The following is a 27,898-nucleotide window of genomic DNA, read 5'->3' on the forward strand; positions in this document are numbered from 1 at the left end:
GTATTTGTTTGAAACTGTATGTATGTTAATTAGGTACCTGCCATGTGGCCCCACCTTCCTTCCCACAGGAACATTCTGTGCGAGATCTGAGCAGTCCGGGCCCTTTCACTGTCTTTGCACCTTTATCTGCAGCTTTTGATGAGGAACCTCGGGTAAGCATGAAGCTCTAGGCAAGCCGAAGAGGTGTGGAACAGGAACCCAGTCTTTGGGTGTCACCCTGGAACCAATGCTGGAGACATTTCTGGGCAGGAGATTTAGGATTAGCTAGAGCAGATCAGCAATGAAAGGGGCTGCCTGTCAGCTTAGGGACCTCCTATCAAAAGAAAGCATTTAAGTGGATTTAGGGTAACCAATGGCCAGAGGCCCTCTGAAAAACATTCCTGAATCAGGTAGGAAGCTAGAAAAGATCAACAATTCTTAAATGATCCAAACCTTCCATAGACATAAATAAATAAACAAATAAACAAACAAACATTAAAAAAAGAAAAAGAAAAAAGAAAACGAGAAGCACAAGAATGCTGGGTAAAAGCTTTTAAATAAGTCTTTTTTTCTTGCAGACCTTATCAGAGCCTTTACTATTCTAACATTCACTGGGACTCCTCATGCAGGATTACCCATTAACATATAATACTGTAGCAAACATTTATGGAGTGTGCCAGACACTGTTTCTAGTATCTGACCTAGATTCATTCATTTAGTGTTCATGACAACCCTGTCATGGAGTGCTATCATCCCCATTTTTGCAGTCAAGGACATTGACAGAAGTAAATTTCCCAAGGCCACACGACTAGCAAGTGGCGGAGTAAGGATGGAAACATGACTCCAAACCGTGCATTCTTCTCTACACACAAAAACAGAGGCACAAAAATACTTCTGGAAAGTTTTTGACATTTGATTGTTTTTCTCTAAAAAAGCATCAAAAGAGATACCATGAAGCAATTGAAGCAATGAGAACCTTGTGGGCTTCTTATTACACTGACTTAATGGCTAATATTGTTTGTGCTTTGATTTACAATGGAAAAGCATCGTGATCTTTTCCACACTAAAGGAAATCTGGCCCAGGTACCTCTCCAAGAGGCACAGGTGCGGTGCAGCTTTGCCCAGCATTTTTCACAAGAAAAGTCTTTTTGCAAGTAGCATCTCACAGGACTTGGGGTCCTTGACGCATGCATTGAGAGATACTGGACCAGAGGAACTCCAAGCTCCCTTCCACTCATTCTAAGAGTCCATGTCGGAAGCAGGGAAGAAGGGAGGGCCACTTTCTCCCTCTTGTCTGAACAGCCTGTACCCTGTAAACCTGACCACGAGCCACCCCTGACTGCCTCCTTCCCAGTGCAAGTTGGGGGAGAGTCCCTGGGGAGAGCATGGAGGAGGGGAGGGCATGGAGGGGGCCAGCAAAGGCTGGAACCCTCCCATCTTCTGTTACAGATTAAAGACTGGGACAAACAGGGCCTCATGCCCCAGGTTCTTCGTTATCATGTGATCGCCTGCCACCAACTGCTTCTAGAAAACCTGAAATTGACCCCAAATGCTACCTCTCTCCAAGGGGAGTCAATCGTCATCTCCGTCTCTCAGGTAAGAGAGGCCACCTCGGGAAGAGGACCATCTTTCTTAGGCCCTCTCTCTTCTCTTCTTTAGACTAATACCAGTAATAATAGTAATAACAACAACAACTAAGACATGTTGAGTGATTGCTATATGCCACGTAGTATTCTAAGTATTTGATGTGTGCTAACTTTTTTAATCCTCCGAAGAATCCCATGATGTAGATACTATTCTTTCCCCAATTTATGAAGTAGGAAACGGAGCTCAGAGAAGTTAAATGACTTGTCCAAGGTCACACAGCATGTAAATATTAGAGCTGGAATTGAAACTCGTAAGCAAAGCAGCTCAAGCGGTCATCAGAACGGCTTTGGGTTAGAAGCTGGAGGGGGTGAACACTTTTGACCGAAGCCACCTGACCATGCTGGCCCCCTCGCCCCCCACAACAGAGGAACTAGTGGTGACTGTAGAATCCATTGCAAAGGGAAGTAAGTTGTGGTGGAGGCAGAAGGTGGTGCAGACAACGCAAGTGATGTACTTGTTACTTCATATTTGAGAATCACAGCGAAATGGCCACTGTGGTTGATTCTTTGCTATTAACTCCTCCAGGTGAAAATTACAGTCTTGTCTCAGTTTTCCTTTTATAGTCATAACAAAGAAACGTGCTCAAGGAACTTAGATCTTCAGATTTTGCCCACAGCCCTACTTAAATGTTCACTTTCGTGATGACTTAGCATGTTGGTAAAGCATTCTGGAAGAAATGACTGTCCATTTCTCTTTGTGCTCATTTCTTTTTTTTTTTCTCTCTCTCTCTCTTCTTGGTTAATTTCAGGACACGGTGTATATAAATAATAAGGCTAAGATCATAGCCAGTGATCTCATCAATACCAATGGCATCATCCACATCATAGACAAATTGCTGTCTCCCCAAAACTTGCTTGTCACCCCCAAAGATGCCTCTGGAAGGATCCTGGTGGGTTCATTATCATACTCTCAGCCCAGAGTGACTCATAATACTCAAAATGTATTTTCACAATTCTGATTTTGAGGCATCTTAATTTTGCTGCTTCAGTCTCAAGCTACTATTAAAAGCCTAGTAAATATTATTCTAGTAAGAAGTAAATAGGTAAAAGCCTAATTTAAAGAGATAAATGGATTTTATAAGTTTTTCTTTGGTTTCCACATGGACAGATGGTCTTGCATAGATTTGGAAGATGGAGAAATTACATAGATGGGTGAGATAGATAGATGATAGGTAGATAGATAGATAGATAGATAGATGATAGATAAGTAGATAGATGATAGATATCACTCAAAGCAAACCTGGAGTAAAACTCATTTTCAATTGAAAGAAAAGACAAATTTGAATTTGATTGTTATTTATTAGCATCGGCCAGGGTTTTTCATTGCAGACCACAGAACCCACTCTACCTAACTTAAACAAAAAGGAGATTCTTAAGATACTAAGTTTAACAGCAAATCTCTTGGAAAGCCAGAGAGTCTAATTCAGAAGCTACGTAGCTGGGAACAAACCAGCCCAGGGATACCTGCCGGGGGAAGGCACGTGACTTTCCTGCGGGACTGCTCTGACCTGTCTCCAGCCTCACCCCCTACAACCTCCAAGTTCGAACACCAGATGCCTCCACCATTGTGCTGGTCAGAATCTCCTGCTAGTGGTCACCTCCGCCTCTTGTTGTTTCCTTCCACCGATAATCCTTGTAAAAACTCTTCTGTTTGGTGGATCCTATGTCACACACGGGGCTGGAGCTGCAAGGCAGTCTGGGAAAAATGTCACGCATGGTCCCCCATCCGCTGGACTGCGGAAAGGCGTGGGTACGTCAGAGCCGGAGTGGGTGCTGACGAGCCAATCTGCGGTACCTCTCACGTTATCTTACCCTGATTTCATTCAGCTGAACTTTTGTTAACGTGCTTGGTGAACTGTATGGAGAAAGGTATTATTCCTATTCTTATTGCCTTTGCAGCAAAATCTTACAACAGTGGCAATAAACCACGGCTACACCAAATTTCACAACCTACTACAGGTAAAAACCCAGGGGATTACCTGCCTAAGGAGGTTTCTTTTTTGAAGGGTTTTGTTTGTTTGGATTTTTGGGGGGAGGGGGTTGTTTTGTTTTGTCATTAGTGTTTTGTTTTATTTGGGGAGCAAGCCAGCCATTGTGGGAATCTGTGTAGGAAAGTCCCGACTTCCAATAGAACAAAGTCATTCGCTGTCACTCCATTCCCAAAACAGCATTCGGTTTGTTCAGCTATATAATGTACACTGGCCAAATTAGAAATTGATGTACCTGTGGCTGAAGCAAGGGAAAGGACTCAAGCATCACATCTTGCACTAGGGGCTTCACATCTGGAATTCTCACCTCCGTAATAGGGGCAGGCAAGCCGACATGCAAATCTGGGAAATCTATGCCCCAAGGCATAGGTACACATTGCATTTAAAACTACAGTGAAACCTTGGTTTGCGAGCACAATTCATTCCAGAAACATGCTTGTAATCCAAAGCACTTGTATGTCAAAGCGAATTTCCCCATAAGAAATCATGGAAACACAGAAGATTCGTTCCACAACCCAAAAACATTCATATAGAAATGATTACAATACTGTAATATGATACAAAAAATAAAGAAAATACAAAATATAAAGACAAAGAAACAAATTAACCTGCACTGACCTTTGAAAACCTCCGTGGCTGGTGAGGGAGACCTGGGAGAGGAGGGTTATTGTGCAGGACGACTTTCACTATCACTGTTGATGTCACTACTATCTATTGGCTCGATGGAATCTTCTTCTGCATGGGGGCCATTGTATATGCTCACATGGATGTTGACTACAGTCCAGTGTTAACAAACTCTTGCCGTGCACTGTATTTAATGGAACTGGCAATAAGGCAGCAGAGGAAAGGGTCTCTCTCTGTCTGCAGGCAGCCTGAGCTAGGAGGAAGCAAAGCATTCCTAAGCTTACTCTTGGATGGAAAAGCAAAGGCCTGTCTTTGGTGCTTTGAAGTGACAAAAAATATACTAGTGCCAGTCGTGGGCACCTTCCAGTGTTCCGGAAAAATCACTGATTTCTGCCAAACACCATGGCCTGAGACCAAGCATCTGACCATGGGAGACGATCACTCACAATCCCACAGCGAGGGAGAGAGAGAGAGAGAGAGAGAACCATTGGCTCAGCTGTGATCATGTGATGTTTGGAGTCACGTATGAGTGATGCAAGACGTCACTCATTTATCAAGTAAAAATTTGTTAGAAATTTTAAGTGTTTCTGTGGAACACTCGTAGAACAGGTTATTTGCAATCCAAGGTTTTACTGTTTATCTTTCTGACTTCACTTTTCCCACAAATTGAGTAGAGAAACTTCTTGTCCAAAGATTTCAGAGGAGAATCAGGGAGGGACAGGGGTCTTCCAAGGTCCCCTCTCCTCCTCATACCCTGAGAAGCCCCAGGAAGACTCTTAGAACCCAGACCCCCACCCCACCCCCACCCCTACCCCTTTTAGCATTGCCTACAAACTTCTGCATTGACCAGCGATTTCCAAAATAGCCTGGGGCTCACCCTCAGAGTTTTTCAGAAATGGAGATGTCAAGGTGTTCAAAATGAGACTCTCCAGGGATGTCAAAGGCAAGTGTCTCTGCCTGCTCACCCAGCCCCAAAACCTCATAGTCACCCTCACACCTGGGTACCACGTCTGGTTGAACATAGGCTTTTAGAAAAAGTTAGCAAACCTCTCTGGGGGGCTCAGTAGGAAGGAATAATAAAACCTACTTCATAGGGTTATTGGAAAAATTACAAGGAAGAATATATATAATGCACCTGGGTTACAGAAGGTTCTCAAAAAGATTCCCCTCCCTTTGTCTAGCAATTTCTCTTCTGAGTCCATGTGATCTAGAAATCTCATACAGGAATATCTCAATATTGTGTCAGTTTCACTTTTTTAAATGAAATATGGGGAAATGCTAAGTGGACCTTCCAGAAATTAAAATATTTGGGCAGCAGTAGCAAAAATCAAAAAAGGATTTGTTACACGTTATTTTTGCATTCACAAAAGCCCAGAATTGACTTTCTGTTTTGCTCCCTAAGAAAATGAGGGTCAGAATGGTTGGGGCACCAGGCTGTCACCCTTGAACCAGCTGGAGTCCCGGGGAGCCCCGGGGCGGGCACGACGGGCCCCACCCCCCCACCCCCGGCTGGCTTCGGTCCTCAGAAGGATCCTGTGCCTTGTGGCTGGGCTTTGCCGTGCATGCACCCGACTCCCTGTGTTTCAGGACGTGGGCTTGCTGAGCATCATCACTGACCCCATCCACACTCCAGTCACTCTCTTCTGGCCCAGCAACCAAGCCCTGCAAGCCCTACCCCCTGAACAGCAGGATTTCCTGTTCAACCAAGACAACAAGGACAAGCTGAAAGAGTATCTGAAGTTCCACGTGATCCGAGATGCCAAGGTACTCTGTTAACACACAGACGTGAGTGCAGGGGTGCCCAAGGGGGATCAAAGCCAGGAATGGTCAATGTGTCTCCGCCTCCGAGGTGCGAAGGACACCTGGGCATGCCCCCCTGCCCCTGGTGTCCTCTTCGACTGGCCCCGTGGTTAATTGACCCCCGCAGTGCGCCAGGCCTGTTCTGTTTCTCTGACCTCCCATGATTTCCTTTCCAACTTGAATCAATACCCAGGAGCATCGTTTCCTCTCTCGTGCTGCAGGTCAACTCTCCTCAGCCCCACTTCACGTGCAAAATGGCTGTTGGTAACAGTTCCCAAGTTCCCAACTCATTCTCCCCCAGTTCCACAGTGTCTAGGCAAAGGGCGGATTCCCCCAGACGCGATCACTCCTGAACGGATCTACCGTGACCGGGGAAGCAAGATCTTGTAGCCGCATGGTAGCTCCTGCTGAAACCCTGTCACTCTGAGTCCTCAACCAAGACCCATGTCTCTCTCCAGGACTGAGTCTGCCTAATCCAAGAATGCCAAGCACCCTAACTTTGGTTCATTCATGGGGCCTGTATTAGCGTCTTAGGGCTGCATAGCAAATAACCACAAACTGGGTTGCTTGGAACAATAGAAATGTATCCCTCAGACTTCTGGAGGCTGGAAGTCTGAAATCAAGGTGCTGACAAGGTTGTTCCTTCTGGAGGTTCTGAGGGAGAATCTGTTCCATGTTTCTCTCCTAGTTTCCGGTGATTGCTGGAAATCCTTGCCATTCCTTGGCTTGTAGATGATGCGCCTCTCTAAGCTCTGCCCCTCTGGTCACATGGCTGTCCTCTCCCTGTTTCTTTGTGTCCACATACAATTCTCCTTTTCTCTTTTCTTCTTATGAGGACACCAGTCATACTGGATTAAGGGCCCACTCTACTCCAGTGTGGCCTCATCTTAACTAATTATACGTGCAATGACCTTATTTCCAAGTAAAGTCACACTCTGAGGTAATGGGGGTCAGTGTATCTTCAACTAAACTTTTGAGGGGTCACAGCTCAACCCCTAACAGCACCCTATGCCATTTCCCTGACCTGTCACTGGCTTCATACACCAACACAGCATCTGCTCTGGACTCCCAAGCATGGAAAGGGCGTGGAAGGGGGATTGAAGCTAGCCCAGCGGGGGGACACTTTCCCTACAGACAGAATTTCCAACTTCTAGACAGCCCATGATTATGCTTCCTTTTGATTCTATCGGCAGTCATTTTAAAGCTGGAAAAACCTGTGGCCAGATTTGGTTGGTTGGCAAAGCTCCTCTGGGTCCTCCTTCAGCCCAAATTTGGGGTATTAATGTGGTACCGTCGCTCTTACAGATTTTAGCGGTGGATCTCCCCAGATCTGCTGCCTGGACGACCCTGCAAGGCTCTGAGCTGGGCGTGAAGTGCGGCACTGGCCGTGACATTGTGAGTATTAACAGCTTTCCCCAACTACTACCTCTTCAAGAAAATATTCGGTTTTTTCCTCCCATTGACAGCAAGCCCTTTTCTCTGGCTGCCTTCGGGGGTCTTACCCTGAGAGTAAGTATTTAGCTGTGAAAAACCTGATAAATCCTGGCCAGCATAAGCCCTGGTAGCAGGTGTTAGGGGCCCCCCGCTTACACTTGCAGAGAGTGGCTTTGGGTTGGTTTGTTTTTGTTTTGTTTGGACAAGGATAGTATACTGTTATTCCTTTCCCTTCCTTCCCAGCCCCACTGTGGCCTCACCTCTAGCCCCTTGTTGGCAGAGGGAGCCAGCTCTGGGTTCCATCTACCTAGATCAGCCAACAGAGAGAAAGTTTGCAGTTTTCACCTTCCCTGGCTAGTTTCTGAGCAATATTGCCTCCCTGTAATTCCACATAATGAATGGGTGTGATAGGATAATATTAGCTACATCCTATATCCTGCGTATAATGGGAAATCCAACATGACAGTGACTTAAATACATAAGGACTTGTGTCTTTTTTAAGAGAAATCTGGAGGCAGCCAATCCAGAGCTAATATGATGGCTCATTGGCGGAGCTCCTTCTGTTTTTCTGCTCTGCAGCGCATTTCCAACCTCAGTGTCACCTCAAGGTTCATCGTGGCTGCTGGAGCTCTAACCATCATGTCCACTCTCCAGGCAGCACAAAGGAGGAAGGACAAAAGGGATGCAGCCCCCAGCTGAGTTGATTCCCTTCAAGGAGCCTTGTTAGAAGGGCCATACAACATTCTGTTTATATCTGATGACCAACCTATCAAAGAAGTATAATAAGAATATCCAGTGCTCATTCTGGGTGCTAATATAGCTTTCAGTGCATTTTGCAATGTATCATTTAGTGTGATCTTTGTAACAACCCTGTGCAATGAAGTCATTAATCCTATTGACCTGGTGAAAACAAACCTCAGAGTAGTTCGGTAACTTGTTCACAGTCACGCAGTACATAAGTTGAAGTGGGGGGATTTAATCACAGTTTTCCACTCTTCTTTCCACTGAATCATGCTGTGTCCATCCCATCAGTAGATGCTGAGATTTATCTCTCTCTTTTTTTTTTTTTTTTTTTTTTTTTTTTTATTGCCAAAGAACTACCTAAAAGCATTTTTCTTCCTTAGGGGGATGGGGAAGCTATATTCAACAATTTCCTAGCTGGGTGAAGTTAAGGAAGAAAGCCCTGGAATTGTTGCAAGCAAAGCCCAATAATGTATCTAAAACACTATTTAGACAATGCCCAGTACATGGAAAAAGAAGTTATTGGCATCATTATAGAGCTAAAGCCATTGCTTGTATCTTCTGAAAAAAAAGGTTGTGCCCGCACTTTGCTGGCAGCTAGCACTAAGTAAAAACAAACTGCACTATTGCGCATAAAGTGGCCACGTTACCTAAGTTTATCCTGAACCACAGGCAGGTCATGCCTGCTCTACCCCAACACCCTGGCTGCCCCTGTTTCTACTTCGGTGGAGGCAGTGTTACAGAGTAGCCAAGAGTGTAGGCTCGGAGGCTGACTGCTTAGGTAGGAACGCCCACACCACCACTTGCTGGCTGTCTGACCTTGGGCAAGTTATTGAACCTCTGGCTGCCTTGCTTTTCTCATCTGTAAACAGGGATACTCTAGGGTTGCTGTGAGGATTAAAAGAATTTGCACAGGTAAAGCACACAGAATATTACTCGGCACATAATACATGCTGAGTGTTTGACACATATATGCATATATACCATATATATATATTTATATATAGCATACACACACACACACACACACACGTATACATACATATTTAGTTCTTTCTGAGCCTTGAAAGTGCTGACCACTTGATACAACCTAGGTAGAAGAGAAGTCTGAGAAAGATTGTTGACTGTTCTCTCTTTCTCCCTCTCTCCCTCCCTCGCAGGGCGAGCTCTTCCTGAATGACCAAACATGCAGAATTGTACAACGGGAACTCTTGTTTGACCTGGGTGTGGCCTACGGCATTGACTGTCTACTGATTGATCCCACCCTGGGAGGCCACTGTGACACTTTTGCCGCATACAATTTTTCGGTCAGTCCTAAAATCAGTGCTATAGTAGGAGACACTTGGGGTTCAGCCCTCATGATCTATCATGGACTCTGCCATGAAACCACACAGGGTTGGTCCTCAAGGGAGCCCAGGACCCATGAGATCTGAGGGCCAAATGATGGTGCTCTTGAGAGTCAGAATCAATAGGCATCTACGTGGCTCTATCCAGGCCTTGCACATTCCCATTTATTCACCAACCTACCCATCCATCCATTCCCTTGTCATTAAGGAAATAGTTGTGGGGTACCAACTGGGTGCCAGTTATTCTGCAACAAGCTATTCATTGTCAAACCCACCTATCCAGTCATTCACGTATTCATTCAACAAATATTTTTTTTTTTTTTTTTGCGATTCTGCCAGATGAGACCATATAAAATTGCCCTATTTATAGGGTCTGACTACAAAAAATGGCAACTTCATATGGTTCAACCTAGTATTATATTATTCAACCTAGGTTGAACCATATGAAGTTGCCATTTTTGTGCCAACCTCCATTTATTTTATTCATTCATTCTTTTAACAGTGGTGATTCAATCTCTATCCTGGGCCCTGGTTGTAGGAGGCATTTTAAGATTTTACACTCATTCATCCATCATGTATCATTTATGGAGTACTACATCTGAGCCAGCCATTTGGCTCAATGATGATGTTACTCCTAAAATAATCCAATAACAGGAGTTGCTAGTAACAACTCTATGATGTAGATTTGGGAACTGAGTCTCAAAGAGGTGAAGCGTCCTATGTGGCAAAGTCTGTGACCAGTTGGCTTTGGTACTTGGCAACTTGTAGGGATTCAATAAATATCCCAAATTATTCAGACACCAGTCCGATACCAAAGTAGGCGATGAAAACCCAGCTGCCCTTTCTGCTCTAGGGGTTGTGGCCTTCCTAAGTTCCCAAAGTATATTCGCACACATTTTTGCAGTTAATATTTTCTGTCCCCGATCCCCTGAAGATCAAACAGAAAGAATCATTCTATTTTGTAGATCAGAAACCTAAGGATCGAAATGCGTGACTGGCCGAAAGTATCACACCTAGTTTATAACGAAAGTGGTATTTGTGTGCATGCTTCCGGGGCCAGTCTACCAGATGCCTGTATGGCAGTGCCCTGGGCCAGCTCTGTCTAGCAGGGAACTTTTCACCTCAAAGAAATAAACCAAGGAGCCAAGGGCCAAGACAGACCTTCAGAATTCTCCATGGCAAACTGGCAGTGTGTTTGCTTTTGCATTCTTGACCACAGCCAGAATCTTAATCAAGATTAAGTTCTTCATCGACCCGTCAAAATATTAACCAGGGGCATATCCTTGTGTTTACCAATATTCTTGATATTTAAGCATTTCTTTTCTTGCATACTAGGGAGATTGTTGGAGTTGTGACAATACCCCCAGCTGTCCGAGGTGGAGTAAATCAAAGGTAATTACAAATGCAGTGACAACGTTTGGAGAGCAGTATGTTTGTTCCATGATTAGACCCCAATCTTCTGGGAGGCGTGAGTAAGTGTGCGTGTGTGTGCATCTCTGGGTATGTTGTATGACTGTAATTTACAACATTCTTTTCACAACCAGGCATTCTTAGCCTAGCTGAGATGAACATTCTTAGCCCAGGCAACTTTTCAACCCAGTACCTACCTTCTAGGAACTGTCTAGAAAAATCATGGGATTGTAGACTTAGAAGGGACTTTCCAAGATAATGATAGTTATAAAAATAATAGTTGCATTTTGAGTGCTATTCCTGTCCCTGGCTCTGTGTTGTTCCCTTTATTTATCCATTACCCCATTCTTCCTTATAACATTCATAGGAAGCCATTACTACCTCCACATATGAAAAAAAAAAGAATCTCAGAGAGGGTAAGCAATTAGGCCAAGGCCACACAGCTAGTAAGGAGCAAAGCTAGGATAAGGGTCCAAAAAGCAATGCAAGAGTAATGGTTAAGCCAATGAAATTTGGAGTCCATAGCTATGGGATACAATTTCAGTGGGCAATCTTTGGCAAGTTACATAATCTATATGGTTTTGCCTCCATAAAATGTAGCAAATAACAATTCTGTGTGTGGTTATTAGGAAAAGTAAAATTTTAAATGTGGGTACAGAGCCTGGCACATAGTAAGCACTCACTAAATATTGCTTTTTTTTTTTTTTTTTTTTTTTTCACTTATTCCAAAGCCAATTTCTCTCTCCTCTACTGGTAAAACCCCTAACAAAAACACCCCCGCAAAACAAAATGTAACTCATCCCTTCCCTGCTGATGATTTGGGAGCCTTGCCACAGACCCCACGCATGATGGAAAGCTACCTCTACCCCACTCTCTTTCCAAGAAACCGCAAACTTCTGCAGCTCTAAGGGTCAACAAGTCCTTCCTCTTAAACCTGGGGAGAAATCTTTCTGTGGACTCTAGCTCTGTCCCCTCCCCCACCCATCTGCCTATCTACCCCCTAAGCAAAGAATTCCTCTGTAAAGGGCTCGGGCCATTGAGTCCCATTTTCAATTTGGGCAGTACCCAGGTTCCTCCACTGGGGGCGGACTAGAGCCAAAGAGCCCAAGTCTGGGCGGTGGAAGGAGGAGGGTTGGATCACTTTCTTCCTCTAGGGAGTGAAGCAGAAGTGTCGATACTACCTGTCCTTGAGAGGGTACGTGGAAGGCTGCCGGGAGCAGTGCGTCATGGTGGTTCGGCTCCCCAGGTGCTGCAAGGGCTACTTCGGGCGAGACTGTCAGGGTGAGGGCGCCTCTTACCACCTCGGGATCCTGATTGTCCCATCACTGCGCGGCATTGTGAAAGCACAGACACTGCGGGGGCGGGATCGAATGCATGGCTCTTCATACCTCCTCTAAGAAAAGATCCAAAAGCAGTCATTCTAAAGAGCTGGGTAGCTTTCCTTCTCCTTTTTCCTTTTGCCATATTCTGTTTCTTACAGAGTTGAGACTCTACTGTGTGTAGATTGTCATTGTGTTGCACTTTTTTGCTCCACATTCTAGCAGAAGACATTTTCCAGGCTGCTGGAAACAGCACATTTCATTTCTGAAGCTAGTCCATGATACTGATTAGCACATGAGTTTAAATGCATCTAGGAGAATTCTACCTTGGCACAGTGCTGTGCTGTGTGACCATGATGTTTCGGATGCCATTATTCCCTGTTATGGGGTGAACCTCCCTCTCTTACCTCGCCAGGAAAGGGCTCCTTGCCAAAGAACACTTTGGCCCATCCTGAAATCTCTACATAGACAGAACTTCTAGCCAGTTATACATCAACAATAGCTGAATAACAAAAAGCCCTTCCCATCTGCCACATATTGTTTTAATTAAGCACATTTATTGAGTGCTACTTCCCATATATGGCAATACACTTAAACCTGTTGACAAGGGGCGCCTGGGGTGGCTTAGTCAGTTCAGCGTCCAACACTTGATTTTGGTTCAGGATCTCTTGAATCGTGAGATCAAGCCCCCCATGAGGCTCTGTGCTGTCAGAGCCTGCTTAGGATTCTCTCTCTCTCCTCTCTCTGCCCGTCCACTGCTCACACTCTCTCTCTCAAAATAAATAAATAAACATTAAAAAAAAAAAAGATTTAAACCTGGCAATGACCTCTAAGAAGTAGATGCCATCATTATCTCCATTTTACAGATGAGAAAATAGAGGCAGAGAGAGGATAAGCAGCAAGCCCAAGGTCCCACAGAATGTCCCCCGAAGCCATGGTTTCAACCACCATGGATACTCCATTCACTGTGGTCCAGTTGAGAAAATCCTGGGCAGGGTGTACACGCAATCACCCAGTGTCTGTCCACACTCCATCACTTAAGTGTGCGCTTTTCACAAAAACCAGTGTCACCCCTTCCACTTGTTCGGTGCCTTATGTTTTTTAAAGCACTCTCGGTTACAGTAACTTATTTGATCTTCAGTCACAATGTGATACAGATCCAGTGGGCACCGTGTCGTCACCATCATCACCATCTGGAGCTAAGAGAACTGAAGCTCAGACAAATTCATCCCAGATCTACTCAAATCCAGAGCTCCTAACCCCTAAATACAGTGCCTGGTTCAGCATATCGCTCTGCCTCGGTAGAATGCTATCAGATACACTTAAATTCATGTTCCAGAGGCCACTGGCTTGCCCTAAATACCCGTGACACTATGTGGGTGAGTCCCCGGGGCCACAGTCTTCCTGGGCCAGTGGATATCAGCCCCGCAGCTGAGGGCAGGTCAGCAGCACATTTACTAAGGTGCCAAGCGGTTCTGGGCCTGGGGAGGCTGTCAAGTCACTGCCGTTTCATTTCTTCCAGCCTGCCCTGGAGGAGCGGATGCCCCTTGTAATAACCGGGGGGTCTGCCTCGATCAGTACTCGGGCCTAGGAGAGTGTAAATGCCACACCGGCTTCAACGGGACGGCGTGTGAGCTGTGCCTGCCCGGGAGATTCGGGCCTGACTGTCAGCGTACGTTCGTGGCTCCCACTCCCCCTGCCTGTTGTTCGGCTGCTGTGTTCCCTGTCCTCGTCCACGCCACCTGCCTGGCCCAGAAACATCCCTCTTCCCCTCTCTCCCCGTCCACCCACCTCCCATCTGCCTGCCTTCACGTGCTTTTCCCTCCCTGGATGTCTCCCAGTTTCCATCCATGGAAAGAGCCTCACCTCCAGAAGTGAAATCCACATCCCTGCAGCCATCAGGACAAGCTGTGGCTGAACAACATTCATTCATTCATTCAACCAACATGAATTTAGAGTCCTTATTAATATTGGTAGCTAATGTTTCTAGAGCACCTCCTACGCACAAAGGCAGGTGTGTTTTACTGCTTAATCCTCACAACTACCCTTTGCGGTAGTACTGTTACGATCCCTACTTACCAGATGAGGAAACTGAGGCACAAAGAGGCCAAGTGACTTTCTCAGAAGCCTGGAATTGTTCTAAGTTGTAGGGATGCAGTGGTGTTGGAAGGGGGCCAAATTCCGGCTCTCAAGGAACGTACACTCAAAGGGAGGAAACAGATTAAAACTGCAGAAACAAAGATAGTTATAAAGATAGAAAAAGAAGCAGGTGATGGGGATGGAGAAGGAAAGGAGGCACTGTTTTAAAAGACATCTCACACAAGGAATATTTGAGGAGAAACCTCAAAGAGGTGAGGGGCCGGTGTAGGGATATCCAACAACAGCCCAGTCCAAAGGAATTTTCCATCATGCTGGAAATGTTCTATAGCTCTATTATCAGGAATGGAAGCCAATAGCTACGTGTGGCCACTGAGCACTCAAAATGTGTGACTAAGGAACTGATTTTTTAAAATTTTAATTAGTTTAAATTTAAATAGCTGCTTGTGGCAAGGGCTGCTGTATGGTATGGTGCAGACTAGAGGAATGGATTTCCTAGAAGAGAAATGAACAAACGCAAAGGTCCTGAGGCAGAAGTGGGCTTGGCATGAAAGGAACAGCAAAGAAGCCAGGGTGACTGAGCAGAGTGGGCAAAGAAGAGAAAGAGAGGAAGGAAATGAAATCTGAAGGTTACCAGCGGCCGGGTAACATAAGAGCTTCTTGGCCAGAGACAGCCCTTAGAATAGACAACATGTCTTCTAAGTGAAGGACTGTGAGTGGTGGGGGGAGCGGTGAGGGCAAGGGGTTCATGAGCACATTGGAAGTGTTGCTTCCGCTGCCCTGAGAATATGCTGTAGGAGAGCAAGAGCAGAAGCAGGGCCGACACCAAGGAACTGAATGCAACGGTCTAGGTGGCAGCCGGTGGTGCCTTGGGCTGGGGTGATCGTCCTTCATCAAGGTGGCAAAAAGTGGAAGAACGGATCCATACCTTGAGGATCTCACTGTCAAATGGGTCTCTCTGTTAGGAGGCCCCCGATGAGGTTCTCTCCCCCTTGTCTTCAGTTACAAACCCCATGACACGCTCTACTTCTGTGCTTATAACACTCACCGTGTTTGTAATTACATGTTCAAAGCCAGTTACTCCTGGACTGTAAGCCCCTGAGAACAGGAACCTTATGTCTTCTGTTTCTCACTGTAACCTCATTGCCGAGTCATGTCTGTCCCATGATAGCCACCGAATATATTATTTGTGCAGCGTTTGAAGGAATGGTGCCCCCCACACGGACAGCACAGCCAACGGGTGGTCAGAGAGCTGGCCGATTGGATTTCAATGCCTGATCACTGATTACTGACCACGTTCCAATTTGCTTTACAGCCTGTGGCTGCTCAGACCACGGACAGTGTGACGATGGCACCGCGGGCTCCGGGCAGTGCCTGTGCGAAACGGGGTGGACGGGGCGCTTCTGCGACACTCAGACAGGTCTGTCATGGGAGTGTTCAGCTGGCGGCAGCACCGTGCTGCAGCGGCCCCTCTGAGAGCATCTAACTGACGTTGGGGGTCTGAGTGACCCCTGAAGAAAACAACAGAGCAGGTGTTTCCCTTTCCACAAGGAAAAGATGATTTGGATATGTGGCCCTGGGCCTCGGGAGGTTTGGGGACTTGCAGGAAAACTGGGTGAATAGATTTAACTCAAACCCACGAAGCCAGCATGCAGTCCTTTGCAACCATGGAAGGGCCCAACTCGAGTAAATGATACAGGACTGGGCAGGAGTGGTCCCTCAGGATCGTGGCCCCTTGGGATCATGGCCTCTCGGGATCATGGTCCTTAGGACTGTGGTCCCTCAGGATCATGGTCCTTAGGATCGTGGCCCCTCGGGATCATGGCCCCTCGGGATCATGGCCTCTTGGGATCATGGTCCTTAGGACTGTAGTCCCTCAGGATCATGGTCCCTAGGATTGTGGTCCCTCAGGATCATGGTCCTTAGGATCGTGGCCCCTTGGGATCATGGCCTCTCGGGATCATGGTCCTTAGCACTGTGGTCCCTCAGGATCATGGTCCTTAGGATCGTGGCCCCTCGGGATCATGGCCCCTCGGGATCATGGCCTCTTGGGATCATGGCCTCTTGGGATCATGGTCCTTAGGACTGTAGTCCCTCAGGATCATGGTCCCTAGGATTGTGGTCCCTCAGGATCATGGTCCTTAGGATCGTGGCCCCTAGGGATCATGGCCCCTCGGGATCATGGCCTCTCGGGATCATGGTCCTTAGGACTGTGGTCCCTCAGGATCATGGTCCTTAGGATTGTGGTCCCTCAGGATCATGGTCCTTAGGATCGTGGCCCCTTGGGATCATGGCCTCTCGGGATCATGGTCCTTAGGACTGTAGTCCCTCAGGATCATGGTCCCTAGGATTGTGGTCCCTCAGGATCATGGTCCTTAGGATCGTGGCCCCTAGGGATCATGGCCCCTCGGGATCATGGCCTCTCGGGATCATGGTCCTTAGGACTGTGGTCCCTCAGGATCATGGTCCCTAGGATTGTGGTCCCTCAGGATCATGGTCCTTAGGATCGTGGCCCCTTGGGATCATGGCCTCTCGGGATCATGGTCCTTAGCACTGTGGTCCCTCAGGACCATGGTCCTTAGGATTGTGGTCCCTCAGGATCATGGTCCTTAGGATCGTGGCCCCTTGGGATCATGGCCTCTCAGAATCATGGTCCTTAGGACTATGGTCCCTCAGGATCATGGTCCTTAGGATTGTGGTCCCTCAGGATCATGGTCCTTAGGATCATGGCCCCTTGGGATCATGGCCTCTCGGGATCATGGTCCTTAGGATTGTGGCCCCTTGTAATCATGCTCCCTTGGGATCATGAGCGGCCAGTGTTCTGCAGCCTCCAGTCCATTCTGAGCCCTGTGTTCTGGTGGAAGGTCCTCCCGTCCACCCAGAGCCCTGTGTTCTGGTTGAAGGCCTGAGATGTGAAGGGTGAATCCTCCACTGTGAATTGCAGGGGGCAGAAGGGCACGACTAAGTTCTTCCAATGGGTTTAAGCAAGGTTCCAGAATCCCCTAGCTCAGCTTCCTCCACCTTCCCCCCTCCCCTGACCACCCCATGGCTTCCTGCTACCTGTTGACACTGCAGTCCTATTCACGCACCAAAGCTCTGGACTTCTCCCAAGCTTACTGGTGCCCTCAGAAAGCCATGGAATTTCTCCTCTGATTTAACCATCTCCTTCTGGAACCCTGTGCCCTTAGGGCCAAAGAGCTACTCTGCCAAATTCATCCTTGTTGAGGTATAAAGCTTTAACTGGTTGCCCATAAAGGTGACATATTACATTTTAGTCTGAGTAACATTTCAGGGTTAATGTCTTAATATTAAGGAGCAATTCTGGAGTCTCAGAATCCGCAGGCTGGGAGGAACCTTTGCAAATCACCCTGTGCTCCCACTGTGAGGGGGCACTTTTGAAACTCAGTGACAGGCTGGAGAGCGAGTCTTAGAGGGTCCCACGTCTTCCCGCCACAGGCATGTGATGAACAGGGACCTCTTTGTTTACAGTTTTGCCCCCAGTGTGCACGCCTCCTTGTTCAGCTGATGCCACCTGCAAGGAGAACAACACGTGTGAGTGTAACCTGAGCTATGAAGGGGACGGAATAACATGCACAGGTGAGTCCTGTCCGCACGTGTGAAACAGCAGGGCAGTGCAGGAGCGGAGCGGGACGTGGTCTGAGTGCCCGGACTTCCTCCTGACCCTTCCACTCCTGCCTGGGCCATTTTGCCCATACCTACCCTCTCTGCGACTCAGTTTCCTTAGTGGGTTTACTCATGCCTGACCTGCCGACCTCCCAGGTCACTGTTTTGAAATCGCTGCACAGACTCAAAGTGAGGCACTTTACTTTACAGTGTTTTTGTAACTCCACAAATCTGGACTTTTAAAAAAATTCAGAAATTACATTACAATACTAAAAAAAACAAAAAACATTTACTGGGGCACCTGTGTGTGTGGCTCAGGTGGTTAAGCTTCTGACTTTGGCTCAGGTCATGATCTCATGATTTGTGGATGTGTGCCCCGTGTCGGGTTCCGTGCTGACAGCTCAGAGCCTGGAGCCTGCTTTGGATTCTGTGTCTCCTTCTTTCTCTGCCCCTACCCCACCCCTCAAATTTCAAAAAAAAATTTTTTTTAGTAATTATACTCATCACTTGGAGAGAACCACTCTGAACTTGGCAATGTCTGTATTTAGTAGTTAAGATACAGCTCCATCCACACGGAGACCCAAAGGAACAGTGGTATACACAAGGCAGATGTTTAGATGTTTATTTTTATCTCATATAATAGTTTGAGTGGAGGCATCCAGAGCTAACGTAGGTCTGAAAGGACATCTGGGAGCCCGACTCCTTCTATCTTATTGCTCTGCCATCGTTCACTTGCCTGGCCTGAGAGGGTCAGTACCATCAGCACATCCCAGGCAGCAGGATGGAGAAGGAGAGGAAGGAGGCAAACTTCTTTCCCTTTAAGGATGCACCTAGAAGTTGCTAAAAATTTTGTCTATTCCCATAGCATTGGCTGGAACCTCATCATCTGGCAGACCTAGCTGCAAAGGAGCCTGGGAAATGTAGTCTTCAGTTGGGCAGCCATGAGCCCAGCTAAAACTCCATTGCTGTAGAAAAAGGAGACAATACACATTGGGAGAAACCTACTAGTGTCAGCCCCATGTACTTTCTAACTTCTTTCATGAGTAAATATTCAAATAGAGATACTTGCTTTACAGAAATGAGCTCTTGCTATACCTGCTATTTTGTAGTCTGCTACAAGGCAGCCAGGAAGTGGGTCACTCAACAATGGCACCAAAGACCCAGGTTCAGTCTTTCTATTCTGCTATCCTCGGAGAAGGCCTTTTGTCCTCATGTTTATTCTTTCAAAGTCTCAAGTGGCTGCCATGACTCCGGGCAAAAAGCCAGGCAAGAGAAATCAGATGGCTTTCCAGCTACCCCTTAAATCTAGTATTGGGTTGAAATTTGGGAGATGGTGAAAACAAAGGTCCTAACGGGTAGCACAACACAGTGGGGAATGCATGGACTTTGGGGCCAGACCAACCTGGGTTTAAATCCCAGCCCTACCATGTTACCACTGTTTTGCCTTTGTCGGATCAGTTAAACTCTCTGTGTTTCAGTTTGTTCATCTGTAGAATGGGGGTAATGATGCCCATCTCACAAAGTACTCAAGAGTGCACTAACTCTGCACACGCATACACACACACACACACACACACACACACACACACACACACACAACTGTCCTAACATTAAAACTACTACCAAAATGGAGCCTAGAGGTATATGACAAAGGGGCCAGAGGTAGACGGATATCATCAGGCCTGGTCTTTGAGGGTATCGGCCACGGGATACCAGTGTTTGCAAAGGCTAGCAGAGAGGCCACTGGGCATGGGGAAAGAAGGCCCCAATATGTCGGGGACCATTTACATCCCAACACCACTGATCCCAGGGCTGCCCATGCCCCCATCTGAAGCCCACCTTGCACAGACAGTGCTTAAATGAGCTGTCTCCCCTCTGCTCCTGCAGTTGTGGATTTCTGCAAACAGAACAACGGGGGCTGTGCCAAGGTCGCCAAGTGTTCCCAGAAGGGCACGAGGGTCTTCTGTAGCTGTCAGAAGGGCTACAAGGGGGACGGCCGCAGCTGCATAGAGATAGACCCCTGCGCCGACGGCCTCAACGGAGGGTGTCATGAGCATGCCACCTGCAAGATGACCGGCCCGGTGAGTCTCTCGTCCCTCCCCACCCCCCACCCCCAGGATGGGAGCCCTTCTGCACCTTGTTCAGCCTGGCTTCACCTCACTTAATGTTCGGCCTCTTCCTCAGCTTCCTTCCCACCTCAGTGCGTGTGTTGCTAGGTCTGCAGGCTAAAATGCAAAGTGGCATTCTAAGCAGAAAGAGGACATTAGGGGGAAACTGGTGAAATCCACATAAAGCCTATTGTTTAGTTAATACTAATGTACCACTGTTAACTTCTTAGTTTTGACCAATGTGCTATGGTTATCTAAGAAGGCAAGGTAGGGGAACCTGGTGAAGAGTATATGGCAACTCTTTCTGCTATCTTTGCAACTTTTCTATAAATTTAAAACTATCCAAAATTAAAAGTTTATTAAAACAAAAAATGTTGGTGAGAAGTGGCAGGAAAAGTGCAGGTTTGTGCCCTCACCCAAGGCTTTTTAGAGTGGAATCGGGGGCGCCTGGGTGGCTCAGCCGGTTGGGCGTCTGACTCTTGATTTCAGCTCAGGTCATGATCCCACAGTTTGTGAGTTCGAGGCCCACATTGGATTCTGCACTGTGTCAGCGCAGAGCCTGCTTAGAATTCTCTCTCTCTCTCTCTTTGTCCTTCCCCCTGCATGCATGCTTGCTCGCTCGCTCGCTCTCTCTCTCTCTCTCTCTCACACACACACACACACACACAATAAATAAATTTAAATGTATATGGAGAGTGGAATCCGTGCCCTGGTGCCCTGTTTATCCATTGGCAAGAGAAGATGGTGGACAATAAAGTCCATTATTGAACTTGGAGTCACTCCCTGAGCCTTAGCTCCCAGACTTAACACTCTGTGGCCCGGGGCTGGCTACTTACTTTCTCCGGGTGTCAGTTTCCTCATTTGCTAAGTGAGCCTAATAATAATACAGCCCTCACAGAATTGTCATGGGGATTAAATGAGATCATTCATTGATTCAGCAAGTGGTCACCAGGCACTTACTGTCTGCCGTCGCAGGTGCCGGGATGTAGCAAGAAAAAGCTTATGCAGGGGTGGAGGGAGGGGGTCATGCCCAGTGCAGAGACAAATGCACGAGATACTTTCAGAAAGCACCAAGAGTGGGGAAGCACATAAACTGGGCCGGTGTGCTAGAGAGGGCTGGGACAGCTGCTTTATTTAATGCGCCAGGGACGCTCTCTCGGAAGGAGGTGACATTTCAGCTATGACATTTCCTCATGAGCCTGTGCAGACATGAGACGTGGCCATTACTTTGTTCCCGCTGGACAGGAGACGCATTTTCCTGGTGCTGCTAAGCGTCTCCTGTGCCGGATGGTGGCCCGCAGAGCGTGGAGGGGTCCCGGGGTCCTAGAAGAGGGGCTTCTCATCTTTTCCGCTGTCCCCACAGGGCAAGCACAGGTGTGAGTGCAAGAGTCATTACGTGGGAGACGGGCTGGACTGCGAGCCGGAGCGGCTGCCGGTGGACCGCTGTTTGCAGGACAACGGGCTGTGCCATGCCGCTGCCAGCTGCACCGACCTCCACTTCCAAGGTCAGTGCGGCCGGGGCTGCTGGCCCAAAGCGCCCTGGTCTCTGTCAGGCTCCGGGAAGGTTTTCAATGTTTATTTGTTGGATAGCGAGTGCACTGGCGGGGGAGGGGCAGCCAGAAGGAGAGACAGAATCCCACCCGGGCTCCGTGCCCTCAGTGCAGAGCCCGACGCGGGGCTCGAACTCACAAACCGTGAGATCAAGAGTCATACACTTAACTGACTGAGCCACCCAGGTGCCCCTCAAAGCACTCTAGTCTCTATCAGACTTGGGGAAGGGACTTGTGCAAAAGCAAAGGGGAATACAATGAAAAACCATGGCCAAACAGCCCAGGCATTGCCCAGGACCCAGTGCCCAAGGAGGTAGCCGGCTTCCGTAGCGGAGGAGTGGAATAAACTCAGATCTGGACCCTGAGCCTTAGAACCTGGATGGAGCGCAAAGGTCATCCGTCCTGACTTTTCCTGATGCGCCCTTTCCCCAAGTTGCTTAGCAACCATTGATCGGAATTGAATCTAAGGAGCATAGTTTACGGTTTAACAACAGAGAGGAAGCCCCTGCCACACGAAGATACAATTTCTTAGCAGTTGTTTTGATAATACACATCGATTGGCATTTACGGCATTCTCTTCCAAGGATGATTTGAATGGCTTGTAATAAGCCCACAGGTGTAATGAAAGAATCACCACACGCAGTCAAGTAAAAAAGCCAAGTAGGAAGTGTAGAGGTTCAGACAACAGGGCATCTGGAAACCTAGCAGAGGAAATCCACGAAGGACCCAGCCACACATGTAATTCTGAGCCAGCGCAGGGAGGGTTTCAGTGGTTCAGAAAGCAACTCGGGGCGTTATGTGCTCTGGCCGATCAGGATTTATGGGAGGTCTCTGACTGGGTTGGGTTTGTTTCACAGACACGGTCATTTTAGTGAAGCAGTTTTTCCATAGCGCAATAATAATTACTGATTTAACACCCGTTATGTACTGTCTTAGTGCATTCAGGCTGCTACATCAAAGTTCCATGGACTGGATGGCTTATAAACAACAGAGATGTATTTCTTACAGTTCTGGAGGCTGGAAGTCCAAGAATAGGGTGCCGGCATGGTCAGGTTCTAGGGAGGGCTCTCTTATGGGTTGCAGACTGCTACCTTCTTGTGTCCTTATGCAGCATAAAGGCTAAGGAAGCTCTCTGGGGTCCCTTTTATAAGGGCACTAATCCAGGATGCCTGGCTGGCTCAGTCAGGAGGGCATGTGACTCTTGATCTGAGGGTCGTGAGTTTAAGCCCCATGTTGGGCATAGAGATTACTTTAAACACACACACACACACACACACACACACACACACACACACACACACATACTAATCCCACACAAAAGAGCTTTACCCTCACGACTTAATTGCCTCCCAATGGCCCCATCTCCTAACATCAACATATTGGGAGTTAGGATTTCAACCTATGAATTTGCGGTGGGGGGCGGGACACAAGCATGTGGTCCATAAACATGTATCAAATCCTAAGACACCTCAAATCCCTTTTGAGGATGAGATAGAAGAAGTGTAAGCAACGGAAATATATAGGATATATGATATTGTCTCCTTGCAAGGAGATTGCCCATGTAGCTGAGGACATTTTTTAAATTAATAAGACAAGGAAAGGCAAGTAATAAAACAGCAGACAGCAGTTTATCTCATACAGATAGTGCAGTGAGAAAGCAAGAATAGAGAAAAATTGAGAGCAGGACTCAAACAGATGTTTGTACTCCCATGTTCCCCGAAAAGTGGACATAACCTTAGTGACCATCGGCAAATGAACGGATAAACACACTGTAGCCTATTCATACAGTGGGATATTATCCAGAAGGAAATTCCGGCATGTGCTGTGATATGAAGTAAACTTGAAAACATTATGCCATGTGAAATAAACAAGACACAACAGGATAAATATTGTGGACATATATAAGGTATTTATAATGGGCAAATTCATAGAGACAAAGTAGAACAGAGGTTACGAGGGGCTGCAGGGAGGAGGGTGGAGAGTCATTATTTAATGCAGACCGAGTTTCTGGTTGGAATGATGGAGACATTCTAGAAATGGATAGTGGCGATGATTGCATGACATTGTAGATCTACTTAAGACCACTGAATTACACACTTAAAATGGTCAAAAAAGTAAATTGTTATGTTATGTATATTTACCACAATATTTCAAAGAATAGTCAGGGATGGGAGAGATCTCTAGGTAAGATGAGAGAGGGAGTCTTCAGAGAAGCTTAATAGAGGCCTGGGACTGTGGCAGAGACTTGAAAGTTGTCAAGGCAATGACCTCAAGGTAACAGGGTCTCTCCTGGGAAGAGGGGTGAGCTCAGGCACGCAGTGGGCATAAAGAGTGCAGACAAGTCAGTCACGTAAGGCTTCGATCTCGAGAGAGCAAACCCAATGGTGGTTGGGTTAAAGCAGATGGGAGGGAACATGGCACAAAGTTTGGAAGCTCCGTTGGGGACATTCTGTGTTCAAGGTAAAACTGCCAAGCAGAGAGATTCTACAGGCAGTTGCTGTTTAGGATGGGGGCCAAAACGAGCAGCTGGAACCAGGACGTTGATCTGTGGGTCATTTGCCTCAAGAAGTAGGAAGTCTAGAAGGTGCTCGGCTTGTTTCTGGAGGACATGATCCATTCGGCCAGCCTTGCCTGTTCCACGGCTCAGTCACAGGTGGAAACTTATTCAGTTCATCCATCTTCTCCAGGGGGCTCTTCTCTTCTGCTGGCTCATGAATGCCAAGAAAGTGTTGGCAGTGTTGCTAAGTGACCAGGTATCATATTGGACCCACGTTCTGTTGTAGCTGAGCGGTTACCCTTAGCAAGACAGGATGGCACTGGGCTAAGGCCCCAGCTTTCCCTGTGGCACAGTTACAGAGCCATCCCACACTCAGGAGGACGTGCCCGTTCTCCCGGGTCAGAGGAGGGCAGACCGGTGCAGCCTTTGTGGCAACCAATGTGACAGTGTGTGCTGAGAGCCTTAAAATAATTCATGCTCTCCGGCGCCTGGGTGGCTCTGTCGGTTAAGCATCCTGCCCTTGATTTCATCTCAGGTCGTGCTCTCACGGTTCATGAGTTTGAGCCCCACGCTGGGCTCTGAGCTGACAGCACGGAGCCTGCTTGGGATTCTCTCCCTCTCCCTCTCTCTCTGCCCCTCCCCCTGCCTCAAAATAAATAAATATAAACTTAACAAAAAAGCTAAAAAAATTGTTTTAAATTCATGCCAAGACTCAGTAGCTCCATTTCAGGGAACCCATCCTCCAGAAACAAACTAAGGAGGGAATAAAGATAAACATACCATCTCAGCATTATTTCACATCATAAAAGATTATAAATAACATATATCGAACACTAAAGGATGATCAAATATACTGTTACACGTCCATTCAAATGCACTGTTAAGAACTGTGTTGTCTTAGTTAGAAGACAAGGTTATCCATCCTTACCCAAGCTATTATGCTGTTAAGTGCTTGCATTTCAGACCCAAGGCTGACAGGATCATGTAGCCTGTGGATCGTGCTACTAGGCTGTAGTCAAAGAAGATCTTGAACTCAGCTCTTTTTTGGGGGAAGAAAGTGCCCTTTTTGTCGCATTTGATAATGAACTTGACAGTGTAAAAATGTGACTTGGTTCTTGAACTATTTCTGGTCTCTGCATTCCTTGTCTGGCTAAAATATCAGCCAGTAAACATGATAAATCTTTCAGTATCTTAGGGGAGAAATGGCTAGAAAACCTTTTTAAGGGCATAGTGGCAATCAAAAACATAGAGTCCTTGGCAAAAACCTACATGTCTGTAAAGTTCACAAAAATTATTAAATTTTAAGTATTGAGGGGGAAATCATGTTGCCCAAGAAAATTTATAATATGGGGAAATCATCATGATTTAATGTTAAGTTTTTTAAAAAAAAGATTTCTGGGGCACCTGGGTGGCTCAGTTGGTTAAACTTCCAACTTTGCCTTAGGTCATGATCTCACAGTCTGTGAGTTCAAGCCCTGCTTTGGGCTCTCTACTGTCAGTACAAAGCCCACTTTGGATCCTCTCCCCCCCCCCCCCCGCCCCTCCTCTCCTCATTCTTTCTCTCAAAATAAATAAATAAAAACTTAAAAAATAATAATAATAAAATAAAAATTAAAAAAGACTTCTAAAAACTCTATATGCAGTGTGCAACCACATTTGTAATGTATATGACATGTAAACACAGAGGTAAAAAGACTAGAAGAGTACGAAATTATATCGAAATAAAAAGTCACCAAAAGAAAGTAAAAATTCTTTAGGGGAAGTACACCAAAATTTAGCCATGGAGTAATTATTTTTAGGGGGTAAGATTATAGGTGATTTTTGTTTATTTCTTTTCTTTTCTGTATTGCCCAAATTTCTACAATAACATGTGCTATTTTTATAATTAAGCTATAGTTCATAGCGTGCTATAAACATCGGGGTGCACATGCCCCTTCGAGTCAGCATTTTTGTATCCTTTGGATAAATACCTAGTAGTGCAATTGCTGGGTCATAGGGTAGTTCATATTTTAATTTTTGGAGGAACTTCCATACTGTTTTCCGGAGTGGCTGCACCAGTTTGCAGAAAAGAGATAGATACTTTAAATGCTGTGTTTTGACATCCCTGGAAGGGGAGGGCCTCTGGGATATGGCTGGCCTCCGGCTTTGAGAGCTCTTTGCTGGAAGTCCTGTCCACCAGGCGGCTGACCTGGACAATTCCTCTCTTTTCCTCTCTAGACGCCACCGTTGGAGTGTTCCATCTACGCTCCCCACTGGGCCAGTATAAGTTGACCTTTGACAAAGCCAAAGAGGCCTGTGCCAACGAAGCCGCAACCATGGCAACCTACAACCAGCTCTCCTACGCTCAGAAGGTGGTCCCCAGTTCGTGGGCACCATGCAGGCAGGGGCTACAGGGGACAGGGTGCAGCCTCTTCTTAGCGTGAGGGAGACTTGGGCCGTTACCTTCTTGGAGGGGAATGCAGGGTCCTCCTAGAGCAATACTATCAACGTGTCATGTCCACTGGGCACGTACTACGTGGCAGGAGCTGTGCAGGTGCTTTGTTAGCAATACCATCCATCTATACAGCATCCCTGGAAGTAGGTGTCACTCCTCCCATTTTACAGACAGGGCAACCGAGACTCTGAAAGGTTAAGTAATGTGCCCGGAGTCAGCCAGCCAAGAGGTGGCAGACCCAGTACTCAGATGCAGCCCTTACTCCAGACGTCTGTTCTCTGCCATGACATTCATGCACCAAGGCAGAAGCACAGACTGGGAGCGCATGTGTCACAGCTAAAAACCAGAAAGAGATCAATAACCACAGGCCAACGATCTCCCCGAACCCACAAAACAGCTGAGTTTCTCCGAAATGTCTGGAGGGGCTGTGAAGGTCATAAGAGGGGGTTGCCCCAGCTCTCGGATACAACCAGGTAGGAGATGACTGATAGGAAATCTTAATTCAGGAACGGACAGAAGAGAAATGAGTGTGAAGGGCGTGGGTCCCTCTAAGAAAAAAAGAGCACTGCTTTCATCCATTCAATGAATTGATCAAGAACAATTTAATGAGAACCTACTGTGTTCCAGGCACAGGGGTACAATAGACAAAATGAGCCATCACCCTGGCTCCATGGAGTTTACAGTCCGATGGGAGAATCAGACACGCGGCAGAGGACCTCACACCAAACACTCAACTGTAGCTGACCCACTGATCACCGCCGCGTGTGTCCCCCACAGGCCAAGTACCACCTGTGTTCTGCAGGCTGGCTGGAGAGCGGGCGGGTTGCTTACCCCACAGCCTATTCCTCCCAGAACTGTGGCTCCGGTGTCGTTGGAATCATAGACTATGGACAAAGAAACAACAAGAGTGAAACGTGGGACGTCTTCTGCTATCGGATGAAAGGTAACCACCCCAGCTACGCTTCCAATTCTGGCCACGTAGCTGCTGAGCAACCCTCAGCCTGGCCAGCCAATCCCCAAGGGTGAGCTGGAGCCGCCGTGGCCCCTGCCTCACCGGAGTGGGACCCTGTGTACCCCTGCCCTCCAGATGTGAATTGCACCTGTAAGGTTGGCTACGTGGGAGATGGCTTCTCGTGCAGTGGGAATCTGTTGCAGGTCCTGATGTCCTTCCCCTCACTGACAAACTTCCTGAGGGTACGTACCACGTCTGCTTGGGTTGCCTCAGGGGAGGAAGGCAGTTAGTACAGAGGCAAGTCCTTGAAAGAAGCCAAAGGCTCTCAGTCACGGTTAAGACCACGGGC

At 47.1% G+C, this 27,898-nt stretch overlaps 1 protein-coding gene across 1 annotated transcript in view; it reads left to right on the forward strand.

Annotated features, from left to right (window-relative positions):
* STAB2 (stabilin 2) overlaps nucleotides 1–27,898 on the forward strand; it is a 167,042-nt gene that overhangs the window by 128,113 nt on the left and 11,031 nt on the right. Inside the window, exons 47-63 of the mRNA XM_030320397.1 lie at nucleotides 69–152; nucleotides 1,429–1,575; nucleotides 2,375–2,515; nucleotides 3,525–3,584; nucleotides 5,825–6,001; nucleotides 7,343–7,432; nucleotides 9,373–9,519; nucleotides 10,894–10,950; nucleotides 12,123–12,249; nucleotides 13,810–13,959; nucleotides 15,700–15,804; nucleotides 17,874–17,981; nucleotides 19,896–20,089; nucleotides 21,480–21,621; nucleotides 26,381–26,514; nucleotides 27,375–27,540; nucleotides 27,685–27,791. Of these exons, the coding sequence (XP_030176257.1) occupies nucleotides 69–152; nucleotides 1,429–1,575; nucleotides 2,375–2,515; nucleotides 3,525–3,584; nucleotides 5,825–6,001; nucleotides 7,343–7,432; nucleotides 9,373–9,519; nucleotides 10,894–10,950; nucleotides 12,123–12,249; nucleotides 13,810–13,959; nucleotides 15,700–15,804; nucleotides 17,874–17,981; nucleotides 19,896–20,089; nucleotides 21,480–21,621; nucleotides 26,381–26,514; nucleotides 27,375–27,540; nucleotides 27,685–27,791 (2,136 nt within the window). The remainder of the gene's footprint in view (nucleotides 1–68; nucleotides 153–1,428; nucleotides 1,576–2,374; nucleotides 2,516–3,524; nucleotides 3,585–5,824; nucleotides 6,002–7,342; nucleotides 7,433–9,372; nucleotides 9,520–10,893; nucleotides 10,951–12,122; nucleotides 12,250–13,809; nucleotides 13,960–15,699; nucleotides 15,805–17,873; nucleotides 17,982–19,895; nucleotides 20,090–21,479; nucleotides 21,622–26,380; nucleotides 26,515–27,374; nucleotides 27,541–27,684; nucleotides 27,792–27,898) is intronic.

This window comes from Lynx canadensis, chromosome B4 (genome assembly GCF_007474595.2).
Source record: "Lynx canadensis isolate LIC74 chromosome B4, mLynCan4.pri.v2, whole genome shotgun sequence".
In the NCBI taxonomy this organism is placed as follows: domain Eukaryota; kingdom Metazoa; phylum Chordata; class Mammalia; order Carnivora; family Felidae; genus Lynx; species Lynx canadensis.